General features: G+C 51.0%; 1 protein-coding gene across 1 annotated transcript in view; it reads left to right on the forward strand.

Moving 5' to 3' along the window:
• Positions 1 to 19,247, forward strand: part of RNF220 (ring finger protein 220) — a 219,301-nt gene that overhangs the window by 118,748 nt on the left and 81,306 nt on the right. The window contains exon 3 of the mRNA XM_069023225.1: positions 17,289 to 17,418. Within this exon, the coding sequence (XP_068879326.1) occupies positions 17,289 to 17,418 (130 nt within the window). The remainder of the gene's footprint in view (positions 1 to 17,288; positions 17,419 to 19,247) is intronic.

A 19,247-nucleotide genomic window follows, 5' to 3' on the forward strand; every position in this document is an offset into this window, starting at 1 on the left:
CAAGACTCTCAGGATTTTATTTTTATTTTATTTTGCTTCTTAAAGTTTCAGCTTCTGCAATCAAATGGTGCTGTAAGAATCTCAGTTTTCCTTTAAATAAATGGAAAATGCACACTTTGAGCCCTGCAGTCAGGGCAGAAAGCTTGAGTATGTCCTGTGAGCCCTGGTCCTTAGAGAGCATAGAAACCAGAGAGCAAAGACAAAGATAACCACAGGGTGGTGGAGTTGTAGGATAATTTAGGTTGAAAGGGGCCTAAGGAGGTCACAGTACACTTAATTTCTGGTGCATCTCATATTAAATGGCAGTTTCCATTAGCATTTTTAGTATTAAAAATAGTAAGGCATAGCTCACAGTTTTGTGTGAACTGTGTATTCTATACATCTCCATATGGCCAAGTATAAACCTCCACCGAGAGCCCGGCTGCCCCTTGCCCCTCCGGCGCTCCTGCAGACATCCCACACTGGCGGTTCTGAGCTGAGCAGGGAGGGATAAAACCAGTTTGATGGTAAGGAGCCACAGCTGCCTGAACTGGGACCTGCTGGGGACCCAGCAAGGAGCTCCTGTCCCAGCTCTGCTCATGACGCATGACCTTGGCAAGTTGTGTCTCCCTTCCACACCACCCCTCTCCCCACCTGAAATCAGGGCTGAGCAAGGCGCTTTCCCTTCTGGAGAATTATCGGAGAATTAGACCTTATTATGGTAATGCAGGAGCCGAAGAAAGACGGACGAAGCATTACAAAGGATTTTTTTCCCTTTCTCAATTAAATGAATGTTCTCCTAACCCATCGTGGCCAGCCCTCGTGTGTGCTGTTACAATTGTCTCTAAAAACTCTGTCTGATTTTTCAAGCAATTTCTCACGAAACAGGCACTTTCAGAAAAATCATAAGAAAGCAATCGTTTCAAATTGGTCATTTGGGACTCAAATTACTAATCTAATACATTTTTTATAGAGGGTTCCTGAAAGGTTCCATAAAACACAGTCTTTGAAGCTGCCCAAACTTGCCAGCCTCCCAGTTTGACAAATCGAATCCAACAATCCACTTTGCAGCTCAGGTTTAGGGCTCGGGAAGCTGCCACCGAAATAGCAGCATTTATATTTCTCCATCAATAGTGCCTATCTGGTCAGATTTTTAAATTCCCTGGGGTGTTGTGTTGATTTTCTTTTGCTTGTGCTGGATTTTTGTGTCTGTGTCCAAGCTGCAGTGCTCACATGGGGGATATTTGTGGGGGAGGTTGACCTGGAATCTGCTGCTGAGCATCATCTCTGTTCCAACTCAGAAGGCCAAGCAGGACAGAAGTTGACCCAGGCAAGGAGAGAACTGGGAGCCAGAGGCTGACTTTTTTATTATTTTTATAACTTTTTTTTTTTTTATAGACTTTGTATTACTTATTATATTTTATATTTTTTATTATTTATAATGTTATTTATGTTTTTCTTGAGGTTTAGATGAGACCCCTTTAGCAGCAGAGCCCTGTGCACAGTCCCATTGAGCTTAAAGACTGAACAGAGAAAGAAACTAAAACATGGGATATACATGGAATTCTGATCTTTTTTCTAGGAAAGAAGGCTTAAAGCACGGGAAAATTAATGAGATCAAACAGACAATCTTTGGTCCTGAGTCCCTGTGTCATGTCATGGCCACAAGACCATACTCCCCTCTTTGCAGCAGTTTTTTGGGAAATAGGGGTAGTGCTGACCCACTTCCCAGTGGCCACTCATGGTTACAAAGCATCAGCCTTCTCACACACAAGGCACTAATCAAATATATGTTAATTATTATTTTGGCAGATGCTGAGGGGCGTCTGAGTGCCGCCTTGAGGTACAACCAAAAAAAAGGCGCCTCTCTGATCAGGTCTAATAAAATCCAAAATAAAACTCTATGGGTTGACAGCCAGCTCCTTCTTGATGCTGGAGAGACAGCATCCAGCAAGGAAAATCCAACAGTGCGAGGCCAACACGAGCTCAGCCTGCCAAGAGCCCAACCAAAATTGCTTTTTTCTTTGAAGGTCTGGTGGCAGTTTTTCTTTTGCAAGATCTGCCAGTTGGGAGCAAGGCAGAAAAGTGGTTTTGGGGAGGATTTTCAAGCAGTGTCTGCTTCTTGGTTCAGCCAGCACAAGAGTGCAGAAGGGAGAGGGAAGAGTGGGGGAGCTTGAGAGAAAGACACAGAAAAAGCTGCTTGGCTTCATGCAGAGATGGGGATGGAAAATTTGGGAAGAGAGGCATTACCTCTGCCTGCAGCTCAGCACCCACAGAAGCACAAGGTTCATGGAGCAGGGGTTAGTGCAGCACTGATACTCAGACCTGGCATCTTGGTCTGAATTTCCCCCTCTGAGAGGAGCCATGCAAGCAGAAAAGGGGGCTTCGCTGCCAATCCCACTGCACCCAGACCACTCCTCACCTTGCAGCCCACTGTGTCCTCTGGCTGTGTGGCTCCCTTGGTGCTGATGTGGCCGGCTCACATGCTCGTCTCTAATGACTCCAAGGGGGCCTGTTACTATTTATTGGGTTAGCATATAGTTTTCTGCTGCCATTACGGTTTTACTATGGGGATAATGCACAATATGTAGTCAAAAAGTAGAGCAGGAGTTGATTTCAAGCCAAACATGGTCATTTTGGGTATCAACTGGGACTGCATTGTATGGAAGGCTGTTTTCAGCTGACTCTGCCTGTGGTGGTCACCCATGGGTAATGGTTGCCCTTCCAGCCCATGCTTGTCTGCAGCTTCCTGAGGAGTTTGACACCAGGATCCTGCCCTCATGCAGGTAGGGAGCATGCGCTCCCAGTGCATTTCCTTTTGCTCTGCTCAACCTATTTTTAGCCTCGTGTTAGCACCAAGATGCCACAGGTTTCCATCAGAGGGGCTGCATGACTGTCGCAGCCCAGCTGGAGATAAAACACCATGCACCGCCCTCCCCCTGCCACCCTGGTGGAATGGGGAGGAGAATCAAAGTAAAACTGGTGTATTGAGATAAGAACAGTTCAATAATTGAAAATAAAGTAAAATGCTATAATAATGGTAAATAATAATGATAATAAAAGGGGAAAAAACAAGTGTTACCCAATGCAATTGCTCTGACCAATGCAAGACCCCTCTTCCCAAATCCAGATTGGCCGCACTTCCAGGTAACTCCCCCCCAGTTTATATTCTAGGCATGACATTCGATGGTGTGGAATATCCCTTTGGTCAGTTCAGGTCACCTGTCCCAGTTATGCATCCTCCCAGTTTCTTTTGCATACCCCTTCCCTGGCAGAGCATGAGACAAGGGGGAAGAAAGTCCTTGACTTAGGATAAACACAACTTCACAAAAACCTAAACATCAGTATTATCAACACCATTCTCATTCCAAATCCAAAACACAGCACTGTAACAGCTAAAAGAGAAGAAATCAACTCTATCCTAGCTGAAACAAGACCAATGACCCATGGCGATGAATTTCCCAAGCTCAAATCTGTCTTTTCCCATGCACCTATGCATTTGTCAGCACAGGACAGGTCCATCCCTGCAGCACAGACAGGTCCATCTCCCTTGAAACCTTCATGCACCAGCCTGCCTCGCCTCTGTCCCTGCCAGGTAGGAAGCTACCAGGACCAGGCACAGAGAGGTGTCAGGCTGTATCTTGGCACAAAGTCCCTGCACAGAGATGCATGGAGCCCATGGCAAGTCAGGACCATTTCTCCTTGCTCCGCCAAGCTGCAGGTGTAGCTCTGCCAACCTCCTTCCCACCACCCTTCCTTGAATTCCCTCCAGCTGCTGGATGGCTCTGCAGTGTGAGTGTGCTCCATGTCCTCTTTACCCTCAGGATTCTCTCCTGTCCCTGTCGCTGTGTGCCATGGCTGCGTGCCGCAGTGTGGCCTCCCTGGGATGGTGTCTGAGGAGCTGTTTGCCTTAGTGGGAGGGAAGAGGCAGCCACGGGCAGGAGCAGCGGGAGGCTGTGACGGAATGTCTCCCAGCCTGCCGCTCCACAGACTTGGATGTTGAGAGGAGCAGAGGTGCCAAGTGCTGATCTGGCTTTTGTACTGTTGAAGTCCATGATGCTGCTTTGGATTTACACCCATGGAAGTGGGATGGGAACTTGGCCTGGGTCTCAGTGCTGTCATAGAGCTGAGGGAGCCTTCGGACCCACCACCAGGCCTTTCATTGGAGTGGGGGAGGCAGTGGAGGAGAGGAGGGGTGAGGCTCAGGGCAAAGGAAAGGCAGCCCTGGGGGGAAAAATGGCCTCAGGGGGAAAAAGTGTCAACTACAGCAACTGCCTGTCATGGGAGGGAACAGTGAGGGTCTGAGCAGGTCAGGACTCAGAAGGAACAAGAAACCAGGACTTTCAGTCCCTACCCATGCTCCTCCACATCCCCTCAACCTAGCAAAGATGCATTTCCTTGTGCATCTGCCGAGGCAGCCTGGGGTATGGGGATATATGAGATTGTCCCTGTGCCCAAAAGCTGTGCCTGTGCAGGTCAGGACTGCATGTGAAACATCAGATCCCAGCAGCAGACTAAGAGGCTGAAGCATCAGGATGTGTCCCCACTTTGTGCTGAGCATCTCTCTCTGGGGAGGGAAGGCTCTTAGGGCAGATTTCACCTTGTGCTAAGGGGTCAGCAAAAGACTCCCATGCCACTTAAATCCCACTTAAGTACTCTGCACTGGGGTGAAATTAACTCTCTCCACAGAATAAGCCATCAAGAAAAACTGATCTAAAAATCTACACTGGGCCACAACCGAGCCACGCTTCTATTAGCAGGTAAAAAAATATTTCCCATCCTTAGAGTTAAATGAGCCAATAGTTCAATCACAGAGCAAAAAGCAGCAATAGAGACAGGGATGCTGAGTGCCTCAGGTATTGGGAATCTATGCTAGGAATCACAATAAGCAGGACTCGCCTGTGTTCTCTGTGTTTAGCAGCAGTGTTATTCAACAACCTATTTGCAAATGCCATCTTCCAAAGTCTTTTCTTCCCCCTCGTTAAAGTTGCAAGCGATAATAGGGCGATTACAGTGCAATAAGCTAAACGCAATCCATTAGAGGCATCACAGCCATTTTTAGATCTTGGGAGCAAAAAAAATCAAAGCTGTTTAAGTTTTCTTATTATGCACATTAAAAGGCAGGCAGCAGGGTCTGATCAAAGACACCACCACCCCTGTGCTCCCCCCGCCCGCCTCCTGTCCCTGCGTCTTGCCCCCCCCCTATTCATTAGTGGTCACAGCTGTGCAGTCGGCCAATTACTTGGGAATAATAAGTACATTTTGCAGTAAATTAAATATTAATTAGTCCTTGGCAGGTTGTTTTGGGGTTTTTTTTTCCTCATTTCCCTCCCTCCACCTGAAAACAGTGGAAGGGATGTGACACTGTTATCGCCTGTGTCGGCATGTGGGTGAGAGCGGGGGTGGCTCTCCTCCATCCCTGTGCTCCTTCTCCTTCAGGCTAGCTTGCAGCAAGGTCTTTCCTGCTCTTCCTAGAGGGTTCCCTGCTGCTGGGCCAGGATTTGCAAACACATCCTCAGCTTGGATGATACCTTCTTCCAACCTGGGCATATCCTGTCTCTGCCTGGCTTCCCATCCTGCCTGCTCCACTTGGGCCCTTAGCTCTCCAGGCAGAGCATCATCCCCAATTGCTTATGATGTGCATGTGAGGCCTCATCCTGCCCTGCTCCTGTGTGTGTAGCAGGACCCCAGCCAAAGCAGTGTGTGTTGTGTCAGGTGATGAGGAAGAAGAGTAGTCCCTGGCCAGGGGCTCACAGGGTCCACCAGGGACTCTGGGGACAGAATGACCTGGTTTGGATTTCTCTGTTCCCATGGAAGTCAGACTGCCTTGAACAAGTGCAGACCCTGAGAAAAAAAAGCCCTGCAGACATTAGTCAGGTGAAGCCCAGACCAGATTCCAGGCATGGATCTTCTGGGATGAGCGGTTTCTTAAAGTGAGCCAGGTGGGCTAGTTTTGATGTTATCAACATATCAGCATTTATTATGGTTTAAAGAATGAATGCAGTGGAAATAAAAAGTGGATGAAAAGAGCAGCTAAGCTCTGCATAGGAGGGATGAGAGCCTGACATGGAGGGGAGCCCTGTCCTTGCTCTGGAGCACCCCAGGAACACTACAGAGGCTGGCACAGGAGTCCCTGGGAGCCCTCAGCAGTTAGGACAGGAGGGGCAGATGCTCTGCTGGCTTACTCCAATTGGAGCTGCTGTCCCTGTCACCCGGCCTGTGCCTCCCTAAAGTGCAACATTACCTTTGCTGTCTGTGGCCAGACAGGTAGCTGGAAACAAGGAGATGGGGTCTTAGAATCCAACTCACCACTCATCCTTCCTCCTTGCCACCAATGTCAGTGTGAGCAGAGGAGAGGGCATTTTGTGCGCCTTTTCCTTACAAATCCATTACCAAGATTTCCTGGAGCAGAATGGGCTATGTTAGCAAAGGCAGAGTAATCTGTGCCTGTTGGCAGATTCCAAGGTAAAAGGTTCCACTTGTTCAGCTCTTGCTTGGATTTACACTTTACTGAACAGCTCTGTGGGCTGCCTTGTGATGCACCATGCACGGCTTCGCCCCTTGGTGCTCTTGAGTGCAATTAAGTTGTGGGCTTTTTTTAAATGTAGCTTGACAATATGCAGGTTAGATTTGTATTTTATTTACAGCTTTTACTTGGGGACCAATAAAACCCCAGCTGGCTAATGTGAGATCTAAAACTTGCATCTCACTCTTTGCCTTGGATATCTTTTCTGTGGTAAACTATTTATTTGCGTTTCATCTTGCACAAGCTCCTCTTTCCATGCTGAGAAGCCAAGAGCTCCAGGGGCTCTTTGAAGACTATTTGCTATAGAATAGCAACTGGAATACTCTTTAAACATCCGTGCCTGCTTTGTCCTATAACTGGCCTCTTGGTGTCAACACGCAGTTTTGTGCGAGTTTCCTGTGCAAAGCTAACATTTGCACGTTCCCCTGCCAATTGTGCTTCCAGATCCCTCTTGTTCAGGCCTATCCCATCATTTATTCTTGCAGGAATGAGCAGCAGTTACTCCACGTGCCAAATCAGAGGCAGCATCAAGGCCTCTTTTAAAAGGAAGGTTTAACTGGGTTAAGAATGACTGCTGTGCTGCTTGGGTAGGAGGAACGTGCTGTGTGACCTACATGTCCAGTCAAAATGGTCCACATTTGGATTGCAAGTATGTGGTGCCCCTATCTCTGAGCTCCAGGCTCTCATCACACAATTAAAGTGCAACAAAATCTTCTTGCAAAATCCCAGTGCATTTCACTGTCGGGCAGTCAGACATCTCCACCTACGAGCATCCCCCGGACACTGACCCTGGCATGCCAGCAGAATACATGTGAAGGGTGAGATGGCATCAGGCTAATGACACAAATCATGCTAAAAATGCCAAATAGCTGTGTTTACATGCATTCACAACCCAAGGGTCGTGCTCTTGCCATAAAAAGGGAGATGAACCCTGGTGAGATGGGAGCCATGCTCCCAAGGATGCCTCTGGGAGGGAAAGATCAAGAACTGTTGCTCATAATGGCATTGGCTGCTAAAACAGTCAAAATAATCAGGGGGTGGGGAGGATGCTGAGGGGACAGATGCAGCTGTGTGATGAGTGCTCATCATGTGCTGGGGCATCTGCCCAGTGACACCCCAATGTGCCCATTCTCCCTGGGACGGTACAGGTCTTCAGTGCACGTACCCCAACATCCAGCCCCCCTTTAAACCCCAGCAGTGGTTTCTGTTACATGGATCAAAAAGGCCAGGACAAGCCCTACGAAGACACAGAAGGGAAAATATTTTCTTTCTCTCCAGTGTTATTTTTCACTCCTTCTGTTTTCCTTTCTGCCATCTCGCAACTCTCTAAATTCATGGGAGCTCTTCCTCAAGGTGAAATGAAGGCTCTGGGCTGCATTTGGTAGTGCCGACAACAGGGGATGAGGGTCAGGGAGGGTTAAGCAGGGAGGGGGCAGTGCAACAAGGCGGCCTGATCTAGTGATTAAACAAAGGGATTCAGCCAACATGTGTAAAATTAAGTGATCAAGAGTTGATTACAGAGTGCATTGATTGTGTACTGATGGATTAAACAGAGTCGTGCTCGGGATGCGATTTTCCGAGCCGGGCACGAAAAACGCAGGCAATTGACGTGTTGGCCAGAAGGACCCGCTTCTCCCAATCCCTGGCTTTTATACATTCTCCGGATAAATCTGCAGAGAGGCCCGTGGAATTATAATCGATTATCCATTTCTCAAAGTCACTTAAGGGCCCTGAGCTACAAGCTAAAGTGCCGGTGCTGCGAAGAGGCATTGGGTATGCGCCGGCATGTGCAGGTGCTGGCGCGAGGGGAAAATGTGGCAATGACCCTGTGTGCTGCAAGCTGATGAATCTATTTTCTTGTAGGAAATAGTTTTGACAGTTCAATATCTGTGTTTTCGATATGTGCCCCACACATTCCCAAGGGAGGAGAGGAGAGGAGCTGGAACGTGGTGGGGAGGGAGTGGGTGGGAGGCAGGGAAAGACTCTACCCCGTCACCCCTTCAAATTATAGGCGTATCAGTATATCACCAACTTAACAGGCTGCCCTCCAAGTCAAGGGCATAGGAGCAGCATGGCTGCCTATGTCTTCTGCAGGACCAGAATGGGGCTGGAGCTCCTTTTGGGGCCCCTCACTGGGCTGTGGGGGGACCCTCAGGATGCCCCAGCCCACTGGCAGTGGGGTAGACCCTAGGCTGTTGTTTCACTGCCAGTGGTGAAGGCAAAGACCCATTTCCAGGCTGATCCTGTGTCTCAGGATGCAGTCAGGTTCTTTGCTGAGGACTCAGAGATGCAGGCAGATGGGGCTGAGACAGCTGAGCAGCTGCAGCCTGATGCAGGATCATCCTGCACGTTTTATAGGGAGCTGGATGTGATGGTGGAATGAGGGAAGGGCAAAAAACCCCTGCAGGTCTCCCCCAGTCCCTGTGCAGGGCTGTCGCTCCCACTCTCAACTGCATCCCTGTTTCTGCTACAGATGAAGCAATCGAGGCCCAAAACAGGCCCCAAATGTGTCCAGACCTCAGATCCCAGCTCCTGTAGTCTCCCAGCCAGATACGAGGATGTTTCTGTGAAATTCACACCTTTTCTAGTTCCTACTGACATTATTTTATGGCATTTAAAGAAGGTGCTTTGCTCCAGGTCTTTCCATCCCAAGAGCTGATGCAGAGAATGCATAGTTAAGGCATCCTTTGGCAATGCAGCTACACAACTCCTTCTCTCCACTCTCTCCCACCAGGCCAGCAGAAACTCCAGGTTGGGCAACTGGTTCAACCAGGAACACAAGTGGCCCTTGTAACAACAAACAGGGCCAGAGGCCAGGCACATTGGTGAATGCTGCCCAGCTGCTAGCCCTGGGTACACAGACCCTGGCATTCCAGGTGGCTGAGGAGGAGGAGGGATGGTGAGGGGGCAGAATCATTCCCCACGCTCTGTCAGGCTATGATGCACACATGGCACAGGACCTGAGAGAGCCCTGGGGTCTTCTGCCTGGCTGCCTATGTGCTGGGAAGTGTGCTGTGTCCCAGTGCCTCATTTTGCAAGTCCCACTGACGAAGGACCAGCCATGGGCCATGGAGTCTGCAGAACTGCAGACATGATCCCCCGATCTCACTGGGTCTGGTTAGTTTATCCACAGCCTGGCCAGTCTTGGGTTCATGATATAAAAAGACCCATAGGATGGAGGGCAGCTCAAGGATGTGAGGGAAGGAGGTGCATCATGCCCCAGGAGATCCCCCAGGATGTAAGGACAGAGCTGTAGGATTCCCTCAGCAGTGTTTCTGCTGTGCTGTGTTCACTGAAGTCAGGGATCCCTGACGGATGCTGTGGAGACCCAGCTGCTCCCGAGGACTTGTATGTTTGGGAGATGAATCAGTAGGTTGGAGGAGACTCCAGTTTCCTTCCCAGAGCAGAGGGCGGATGGCAGCAAGAAGATTCAGCTCTGTGGTCCTGAGCTTTTCCAGACTCATACTGGCACCCATCAGAGAATCTGGAGCAGAGAAGGGATCATCTCTGTCCTTGGTCCCTGCTGATCCCATTTGGTCAATCTCCAGCCCAGTGAGGGGTGTGGCTGGGCACTGTAGTGGTTCCTTGGGAGAAGCCTGCCTGGGCAGGCTGCCCAGCTGGGAGCTGCAAGAGAGGAGGGCACAGATGGAGGCAGTGCAACACCTTCCCTGGCTTGTTCTCAGCATTTCTCTACTTTCCTCTTGTGAAACCTGGAGAAGTGTTTCTGCTCAGTTCAGCATCCCCATGTTGAGCAGCACCATGGGGAGACAGGATCACAGCCTGTCCCAGCCCTCCTCTTCCCCTCTCCCTTCCAGGTCCCTGTCATGTTCTCCCTTCCCAGCTCTCCCGGCGGCCTGCATCCCTCTCATCGAGGATTCATTGTCTTGTCAGCCTCTAGTTAGCCGGCATGCGTACGAATCATAAATTACCCCGCCCGGGCCTCTGCTATGCTTCAGCACAGACAAAAAAATTGCACTCCATCACCGTGTCTACCGGCTTTTAGTGGTATTGATCAATGCTGCTCCCTTCCCGCCCCCCCCCTTTTCATTTTAACCGAGCTGGTTAAGTGCAGTATCTTATTTTGTGCTGGGACAAATGAAAAGAATATTAGCAAGGGCTGAAATATATCTCTTTTTTATCTCTCTGCTACTTTTTTATTGAATCTTTCTGAGTAGGTGGCTTTCCGTAGGATGACAGCCTCATGACAGGCTCCTCATTAGAGCTGAGACAGTAATTGTGATGCATTTCCCTGCGCGGCCTTTTCACTTCTCCCCCCCCCTCCTGCCTTTCCTCCTCTCTCCCTTTCCCCTGATTTGTAAAGTGATTGGATGTACAGACTCACTCAGTTTCTTAAATTATTGCCCAGCTTAATCCATCTTCCACTGCCCCGCACCGGGCAGCCATGATCTCCGCAGATGGAGAGCCAGGGTCGGATCACGAGGGGTTCCTCACCTCTCCTGCTGCTGGGCTGCCACTCGCCATGAGAAACATGGTGCTGGACCCAATGGGACGTGCAACAGCCTCCGATGAGCCCAGGGTGCTGTTCAAACATGCATTTTTACTGAGTGACCCATGGGATCAGCCTCAGCTGGGGTTAACTGTGTGCAGTAGCACTGCACCAGTTTGCACCAGTCCTCTCCAGTATCCAGCTTGTCTGGACAGGCAGCTACAAGAACAACTCTTTCTTTGGAAGGAAATCAATATTTTAGCAAGCTTTTCTGCCTCAGATCCCTCTGTAGTTTTTACTCTCAGGAGAAGCAGGTGTATTTTCTAAGCTGCTTGGCATCCTGGGCAAATTAGCAGGGAGCAGTGTCAGGGATCAGGCTTTTGGTGGGGATGCAGCAGAGTGCAGGTCTTCTCTGTGACCCAGTTTGTTCATGGGGTTTTGAGGTCCCCCTGTCCATGTCTCTACGTGTTTTATACACCCATGGCATATAAAACCATCTGTCACTCATCCCGTGCCTCTCTTTGCTGGATTCAAGGCAGGAGGGGCCCCGTGCTGTGCCAAGCACAATCCAAGTCCAGCTTCTGCTGGTGCCCTGCAGCATCTTTGCGCTGTGATGCAGGAGTGATTCCTCAAAAACATTTTCTTACTTGAAAAGCCATTTCTTCAGACCTCTGCCACCTTCCTGCCTGCACAGACCTCCAAAAGGCATGTGCTCCTAGGGAGGCCTGCTCAATGCAGGGTGATGCCTCAGTGGTCTGGATGTGCTTGCTGCTCTGTGGGGTGTTTGCAGAGTTAAGTCGTGCTGTGGATGCAGTCATGGCCAGACACTGAACCCAGCCACGGCACACAAACCTTGAGTCACCTCACTGCCTATCACTGCCTCTGGCACCTGGATCTCCACTGCCACGTGTAGAGCAACTGCAGCAGGGGCCAGATCCAGGGTACCTGGTCCTGGGCAGCAAGCTGAGGTCTGCATCCCACAGCCAGGCAGGAGATGGGAACGCCCTGATGGAAGGAGTGGGAGGTGCCCTAACCTCGTGCAGGTTTTTGGGGGCCTATACGTTTTGGTACCAACCAGCAGGATCCAAGACAGTGCCCAGCAGGCAGGATGCTGCCTCATGGGGATGGCACTGGGACCACACTAGTAAATAACAGGGAGATGGGGCAGCAGTGAGCAACATTATTCCTGCTCCCTCACTTTATTACCAAATATTTTTTGCCTCTACTGTTATTCTGGGATGCTCTGCACTGACACATGAACCATCTCTGCCTTGAGCCACCCTTGTCATCTCCCCTCCTTGGCTGCCACTTACTACCAGGGCTCTGTGAGCCTCATCGGTTGCGGCGTGGGCTCGTCAGGAGAAGAGTGAGTGTTTTGCTATTTCCAAGCTAATATGGGGCTTTCTTTGAATTATTGTTTTTTGAGATGGAAGGAAAGGAGGCTTGTCACACGAGATACCTGCTATCAGTACACAAATAACAACAAGCCCATCATCGAATGGAAAATAATCGCCGCGGAAACCGAGTTGCAGAGCAGCCGGGAGGGATTATTACAGGCGCTGGCAGTGGTGATGCTGTCAAGGAGCCTGTGTCAGCACTTCCATTACCACCCACATGGCTTCAGCACGGCCCCTGAAGCAGGGCACAGGGCTGCAGGGCCCCTGCGTAGGGTCATTTCTATTCAGAAGAGTTTCAGATCAACTGGTTTTGGTTGGGTTTAAATGATGGAGTGTTTAAGAGGAAGAGAGTGCAAATAGGAGAGTGAGATGGAGGGAGGCATTTCAAAGGAGGGGGGTTTGGTACTCAGGAAGTGGAAAACAGTTTAATGTAGGAGAAATCAGGAGTTTGGACTGAAGAGCTGGTCCTCATGGGAGCAAGCTTCAGATGGTCACAAGGAAGGATAGCATGGGGAGGCACAGGTGGCGGTGCCTGTGCCACCCATGGCAGCAGTTCCTGGGGAAGCACCTTACTGTGCAAATAAGCCATCAGTGCCCCAGAGCAATGGAGTTATAAACAATTTATTTCATTCATTTGGCAACTTACTGAGCTCCTGTGCAGAGTGAGCCCTCATGCCTTGTAAACTTTGCTCATTGACTTGGAAGCACTGTTTACTCTGAGCTGCATAGTGGTGAGGGGCTGTATACATCCTGTGCTGTCAGGACTGTTGGTGGGCTGGGTTTCCATTTTTTTTTTTCTTAAATGCTCTCCAAAACAGCAGTTTGCATTCTGCTTGTGAGGGAAAGCTCTGCCTTCCAAGTGATGCACTCCCACCCTGCATAAGCCTCCCAGTGCTGTCAGGGCACAGGTGCAGGGCAGGAGCAGGGGTGACTTCACGGCTTCGTGCCTATTCAATATCATGCTTGTGTCCCCAGAACCTGAGCCCAGCTCCCATCCTGGAGCCCAGGTCCCATTACCAGCTGCTTTGCAGTGAATCAGACCTTTCTCAAAGGACTCAGGAGAATTATCTTCGATCCATATCAGTGTAACTGAGTGAAGGATCCGGCCCTCCATCCCCAGTGGGATCAGGAGGGTTTGATCTAGTCCCTACCTGGGCTGGGATCCATTTGCAGGTGCCCTCTGAAAGAGCCTGGGGACAAATTCCTCCACACAGGGGTGCATGTGCGCACTGAGGGCTCTGCTCTCAGAGCAGGAAATATTCGGTTTCAACACTTGGAGTTAAACATTTCCGCGGAGCCCAGGAGACCGTGCAAACAGCAGGAGCACCAAGGCTCTGCCTTTTCATCTCTCTGGCACTGGCAAGCGGGGGGTCAGCAGCAAGGGAAGCACGGCAGAGCCACGGAGGGTAAACACTGGAGCCGAGCCTACCGAGTAACCAGAGAGTGAAGGGGAGAGAGAGGGGCAAAGAAAACAAAAACACAGCTGCCAAAAAACAAAAGCCTGAAAAGAGCCATTCAGTGTCTCCCAGGAGCAGGTTTGGCACAGGGCAGGGAAGGACAAGCAGAGAGCAGGCGCAGGTCCCTCCTGCTCACGGATATGGGCCCTTTGTTTTGCCCTGGGCAAATCAATGCCCTCCGCTCCATCCAGAGGGGCAAGCACTTACACCCCAGCACCGTCCAGCCACACACATGGTGCAGCATCCTTTGTTTTCTCCTGGATATCAGGATGTCCCTGCTCTGGAGAGGAGAGGTGAGATGTATGCATCTCTCTCCACCCTGGCATTCACGAACAAAGCCTGAGGACTTGCCATGCCCATCCTCTCCCTCTCCGCACAACCCATCATCCTACACCGTGGAGATGGGTACCACTGCCCGGAGCAAGACGCCACAGCGTGGGTGTGTGCCAGGCTCTGGGCATGCTGCAGATGTGGATGCTGCTGATTTGGGGAGACGCATCCCAAGAGCAGCCTCTGTGGCACTGCAGGCACGCAGCGGGTTCCACAGACCTGGGGAGGCTTGCGTAGGTGTCCTCCTGGCACGGGAGAGAATCCCTCCTTTCTGCCTGTCACTTGTACTTAGCCCTGCTCCTGTGAAAGTGTGGTTGTCAGCCCCTTGGGCCAGGAGTCAGGGCTCCTTCTGTCTCCTGCTTTGCGATCTGTGTGTCAGGGACTTGGCTGTGTGTCCGGGTTCCTGTTCTCCTGCCCCTCTGGAAGCCCTTGGTTCAGTGCAAGCACCAGCCTCCCGCACTCACTGGAGCAAGGGGATCTTCCCCAGCTGTCATGGGGATGCGGAATGACAGCTGTCACATCCTTCCTTGGCACAAATTCATCACTGTATCATTGGTATAGCTGGTGGCTAAGGCCACTGCTGCTCAGTTCTCCTGCTGGCCTGGGCTGGGGTTGGGAGCAGCCATGGAAGAGAGCAAGGCTTCTTCCCATGGCCTGAGATCGCTCCTGGTTGCCCCAGCCATTGAAAGCCAAAGTCACCTCTGTTTAGGAACATGCACTCCATGGGAGAGAACCAGCAGGGCGCAAGGACTTGGGTGTGCAGGGGGTTAAAAATCCCACCAGTCTGGTGTTCCAGCTGGTCCCCAGCAGGGGACCCTGACTATGCATCCTGATCCAAGGCTGCCAATCCCAGTTCTGTGGTCCGGGACAGTCCATCACCTCCTCCAGCAAATGAACATCTCTGGGCTCCCCGTAGAGCAGGGACACGTGGATGCTCAACCTCTCTTCCACCCTTTGGTGCTGCTGAGAGCATCCCAGCCCCAGCAGGCATCCCAGCCCCAGCAGCCAAAGCTGTGGATGGCTGGCGATGTAGGCCCCACAGCGCTGGCCTGGGCCAGGAGTGGGGATGCAGCACGGTAGGGCAGAGGGCAGCCTGTTTACCCATATGTCTGTACACCCCACAGTGGGGATCCAGCAGGATTTCCCGTCCGCTCAAAGGCTGCCTGTTTATTTTGGGAGGGAGACTCAGACAGCTCCATTGTTTTGCTGTGAAGTTGGGGTTATAAATAGCAGGTGGTCGGGGACGCACCTGGGCTATTTTGGGCCCCCACTAGACAAAAGTGGAAAAGCTCCAAGAGGAAGGTGGAATTACTGAAATGCTGACCTTTCCTGCAAGGGTCAGCAGGAGCTGGTTGTTTGGGTTTGGGTTGGATTCTGGGCATTATTTAAACATGAGGGAAGGAGGAGAGAGGAAGATGTTCCAAGTTGCATGAACAGCATGCTGTGTCCTCCCTGTCAGAAGGGTGGTGGGAATGAGGGGCCGAGGCACCTGGGATCTGCCTGGGAGCCTCTGGGAGTGGCCCAAGTCCAGAGCAGAGACCAGCAGGGTTTTCTTCCTGGCTCTGCAGATGGGAGAGTTCCCAGTGGAGAGGGAAGCTGGGGAGGTAGCCCCATAGCACTGGCCTGCCCCAACCTGCCCCTCATGCCTCAGTTTCTCCCACTTCCTATCAGGATGCTGAAGAAAAGGGCAACTAATATCCCAGTGATAGCCCTGCTTCTCCCAGGCACAAACACTTTGTCCTGCTGGAGGGCAAAGATAAGCCAAGGTGACTCTCGAACTTTTTCAGACACTTTCCCTCGTTAAATGCTTGTGCCAGGCAGTTATACAGGGAGAAGCAGGGATCCAGTAAAGCTGCTCACACCAATGTTTTATCCTTTGAGAAGGTCTGTTCCTTTAATGGGGATTCATTTAACTGGACTCCACCATCATTAGGAACCATAAAATGGCACCTTTTGGCTCCTGATTGGAAGGCCACATTGCACACAGCCCCCTCGTATCCAGCACTGGCTGCTTTATTGTGCATTACTGCCTCTCCCTCGGATTTAACCAATTTGATCCATGTCTAATACATAAATAAATAATCCAGCAGGAGGGTTCATGTTGGATGACAACAGGCAGCTATAAAGCACATTTCTCCCTGCCAGAGCCATCTGAGCCAGGCTCCGCACGCCCTCTCATGAGCAGAGCTGCTAGTACAGCTGGGAGAGGGGGCCTGGGGACCCGCAGGCTTCTCTCTTTTATGGGAACTTCATTGTTTGCTTTAGAGTTTTATTTTATGTTAAATAGATGCTGTATATTCCTTACAGAGGGGGCAATAAAGTTTCTGAGCTGGAAGAAATTGGCTTCAGAGCAGGGAGTGAACCAGGGAGATGTGGCTGGGCAGGGAAGTGGGGGAGAGGATTGAGGGTAAGGAGGGAAATGCCTCACTTGCAGATCTGCCCCAGAGACTCAACCCAGCTAGGGATTGGGGTACACAGGCAGCCCCAAATCTCACCCAGGGGTGATACAGCCCCAAGGGACCCAGGGCTCCGGCAGCTGCGGGGTCTGGAGCTGCCAGTGGTGCAGGGAGGGCAAGGGGCCCCAGCCCAGCCCTGGAACAGGGTGAGCAATCCCGGGTGATGAGCATTCAGACCTGCTCCCTACTGCATCCACAGCCTCGTGACATGAGTTCTCCTCTGCCTCCCAACATTGTGTGCCCATGGAGATTTGCTCTGCCCTTCACGGGGAGGATCATCCTGACCCACCCAACTTCAGGAGTGTCAAGGAGGATTAAGATGGCTCTTTATGAGTTAATAGTGAGCAGTGTTTTGTCATCCATCTACTCCAAGTCATATCACCTGAACCTGAACTGCATATGAGAAGCTGGGTTTGCACAGGGTCACTTGCAAAATGTGGCTGTTGATGCTGTCCCTGAAAGACTGAAGGGCCCACAGCCAGGGCTGGGATGCTCTTGTGTCAGCTGCTGTCCCACCGCAGAAGAGAGCCAATCCCTGCCCCAGGGGCTGTGGGATGGGGACAGAATCAGGGCCATACCATGAGAAAATCCCTGGATTTTAGTCCTGTGCTAGGACAGGAACCAAGGCAGAGCACAGACGATGCTGATGGCAGCTGATCTGAGCTAAAGCTTTTTCCCTTCTTTTCCTTCCCACAGGCAAAAAGAAAGCAACTTTGTTTGACAGCCAGGCTCCAATCTGCCCCATCTGCCAGGTCCTTCTTCGCCCTGGGGAGTTGCAGGAGCACATGGAGCAGGAGCTGGAGAAGCTCACCCAGCTGAACATCAGGTAAGCAGCTTCCTGGGGTTCACCAGCATCCCTGGTGACCTGGCTGGGGCACCTGCACGTGGCAGGGAAGATGGTGGTACCCACAGCTACCAGATATGGGAGATCTAGTGCTAGCCAGTGGGTCAGAAACATTTCCCTGGAGTTCACTGCCATGGTAGTCAGGCAGAAATTCCTCCTGGAGGGCACAGACATCCCTTTCCCTGGGGACTTGTGTTTCAGTGAGCAGTTCTCATGTTGCTGACTCCTGTGACAGAGCAACCTTGCAGCATTGGTGCACACTGCTCCTCAGCTACCTTCAGCTCCCTTCTGCTACCCCCAGCGCAAAAAAGTCATCTATTTAAAAAAAATAATTGCCTTTTAACTGCTAGAAGTTATTTAGGAAATGGCTGCAGCCAAGGGTTGGCAGATCCCTGCCCCTGCCTTAATAAAAGTCAGCAGCCTTGGGAAGGAGCATGTTTATTTCAATTATTAATGAATTCTCTGGTCATTAAAAGGTGAGGAAAGGAATCAAACTGCCGACTAGAAGCAAAGTTATGTCACCAGGTGGTAGGAGAGGAGGGACAGCATGTGTGTCTGTGTGTGTGTGTGTGTGTTTGTGTGTGTGTGTGTACCAGGGTGAGGGGTGCATATGGCTGTGCACAGTGCAGAGGACGCAGAATCCATCGCTTGGCTTGGATCTTCTTTGATGCAGCAATAGTCATTGCAGATGGAGGGAGCAGGAGGGAGCTTCAGTTAGAGAAAGAGAGACCTCCCAAAATGGATCTGGGTTGAGATATCCCAAATTCGGCACCCACACCCTCAGGCTGAAACCCTCATTCCCAGTGTTGCACAGGAAGATAGGGAAGGGGGAAAGTAGGGAACAGGCAGCCCATTTATCCCCTGCGACACCCAGTACCCTTGCAAGTGTAATTTATGGTGTAATTTGGGCCACATCCAACTTAATAAAGGGCCACTGCAAATTAGTGAACAGGTTTAAATGAACAGAAGCAATTAGTGCTCGGAGGAGCCCATCAAAGAAGTTGGGCCAATATCAGAGTGAAACTGAAACTGCAAGCCAGGAGCAGAGGCTGGCTGGCGCGAAGCGGTGATGGGAAGGTGGCGTTTAATGGGAAAGGAAAGGAAACCCTAAATCATAAAGCGTGACAAGGGCCATTGTGGGCCAGCTGACAAATGAAAAAGAATGGCATTATTCCTTTAAATAACAGCAGCAGTTAGAGAGGAGACAGCTCTCCCTGGCTTGCCCTCGCTTCCCTGGCCTGCTCCACTCGGCCACGCAGGCAGCAAAGAAGAATCAGAGGTCTTTATTAATTATTGAATAACGACTCCCTCCGTAGTGTGATAGATAACATTCAATCTAGGCGATGGATTCAGGCAATGGAGGCTAATCTGTAACACAGCAGCTCCGCATGGGAATGGGCTCTCCCAGTCCCAGAGGGAGCCGATGCAGGGGCCAGCAGCAGCAGCAGGCAGGAAGGGCAGGAATAGCGGGCAGGATTAGCAGGCAGCGGGGTGTGAGGGGCTTGAAGTCCCGTGCACTGCCCAGCCCCAGCAGGCAGCTCGCTATAGTGGGTTGCTCCATTTCCCACTCCCCCACCTTTCCTGCCTGGAGAAGCCAGGAGCAAGAACACATCAACAAGAGAAGAGAGAAACTAATAATGATCTCAAATAACCCAATAAACATAAAAATAAAATGTAGGCCTATAAACGTGACGGGCACCGGCAGCCCTGGCCGCTCCCTGCCAATACCGACTTGTTACCGAAATGGCCGAGCAGCTGTTACTTATCAGTGTGATGGGGAGAAGCGAACCAGGGGGCTGCTTTCCAAGGGC

The sequence above is a fragment of the Aphelocoma coerulescens genome, chromosome 8 (assembly GCF_041296385.1).
Source record: "Aphelocoma coerulescens isolate FSJ_1873_10779 chromosome 8, UR_Acoe_1.0, whole genome shotgun sequence".
In the NCBI taxonomy this organism is placed as follows: Eukaryota; Metazoa; Chordata; class Aves; order Passeriformes; family Corvidae; genus Aphelocoma; species Aphelocoma coerulescens.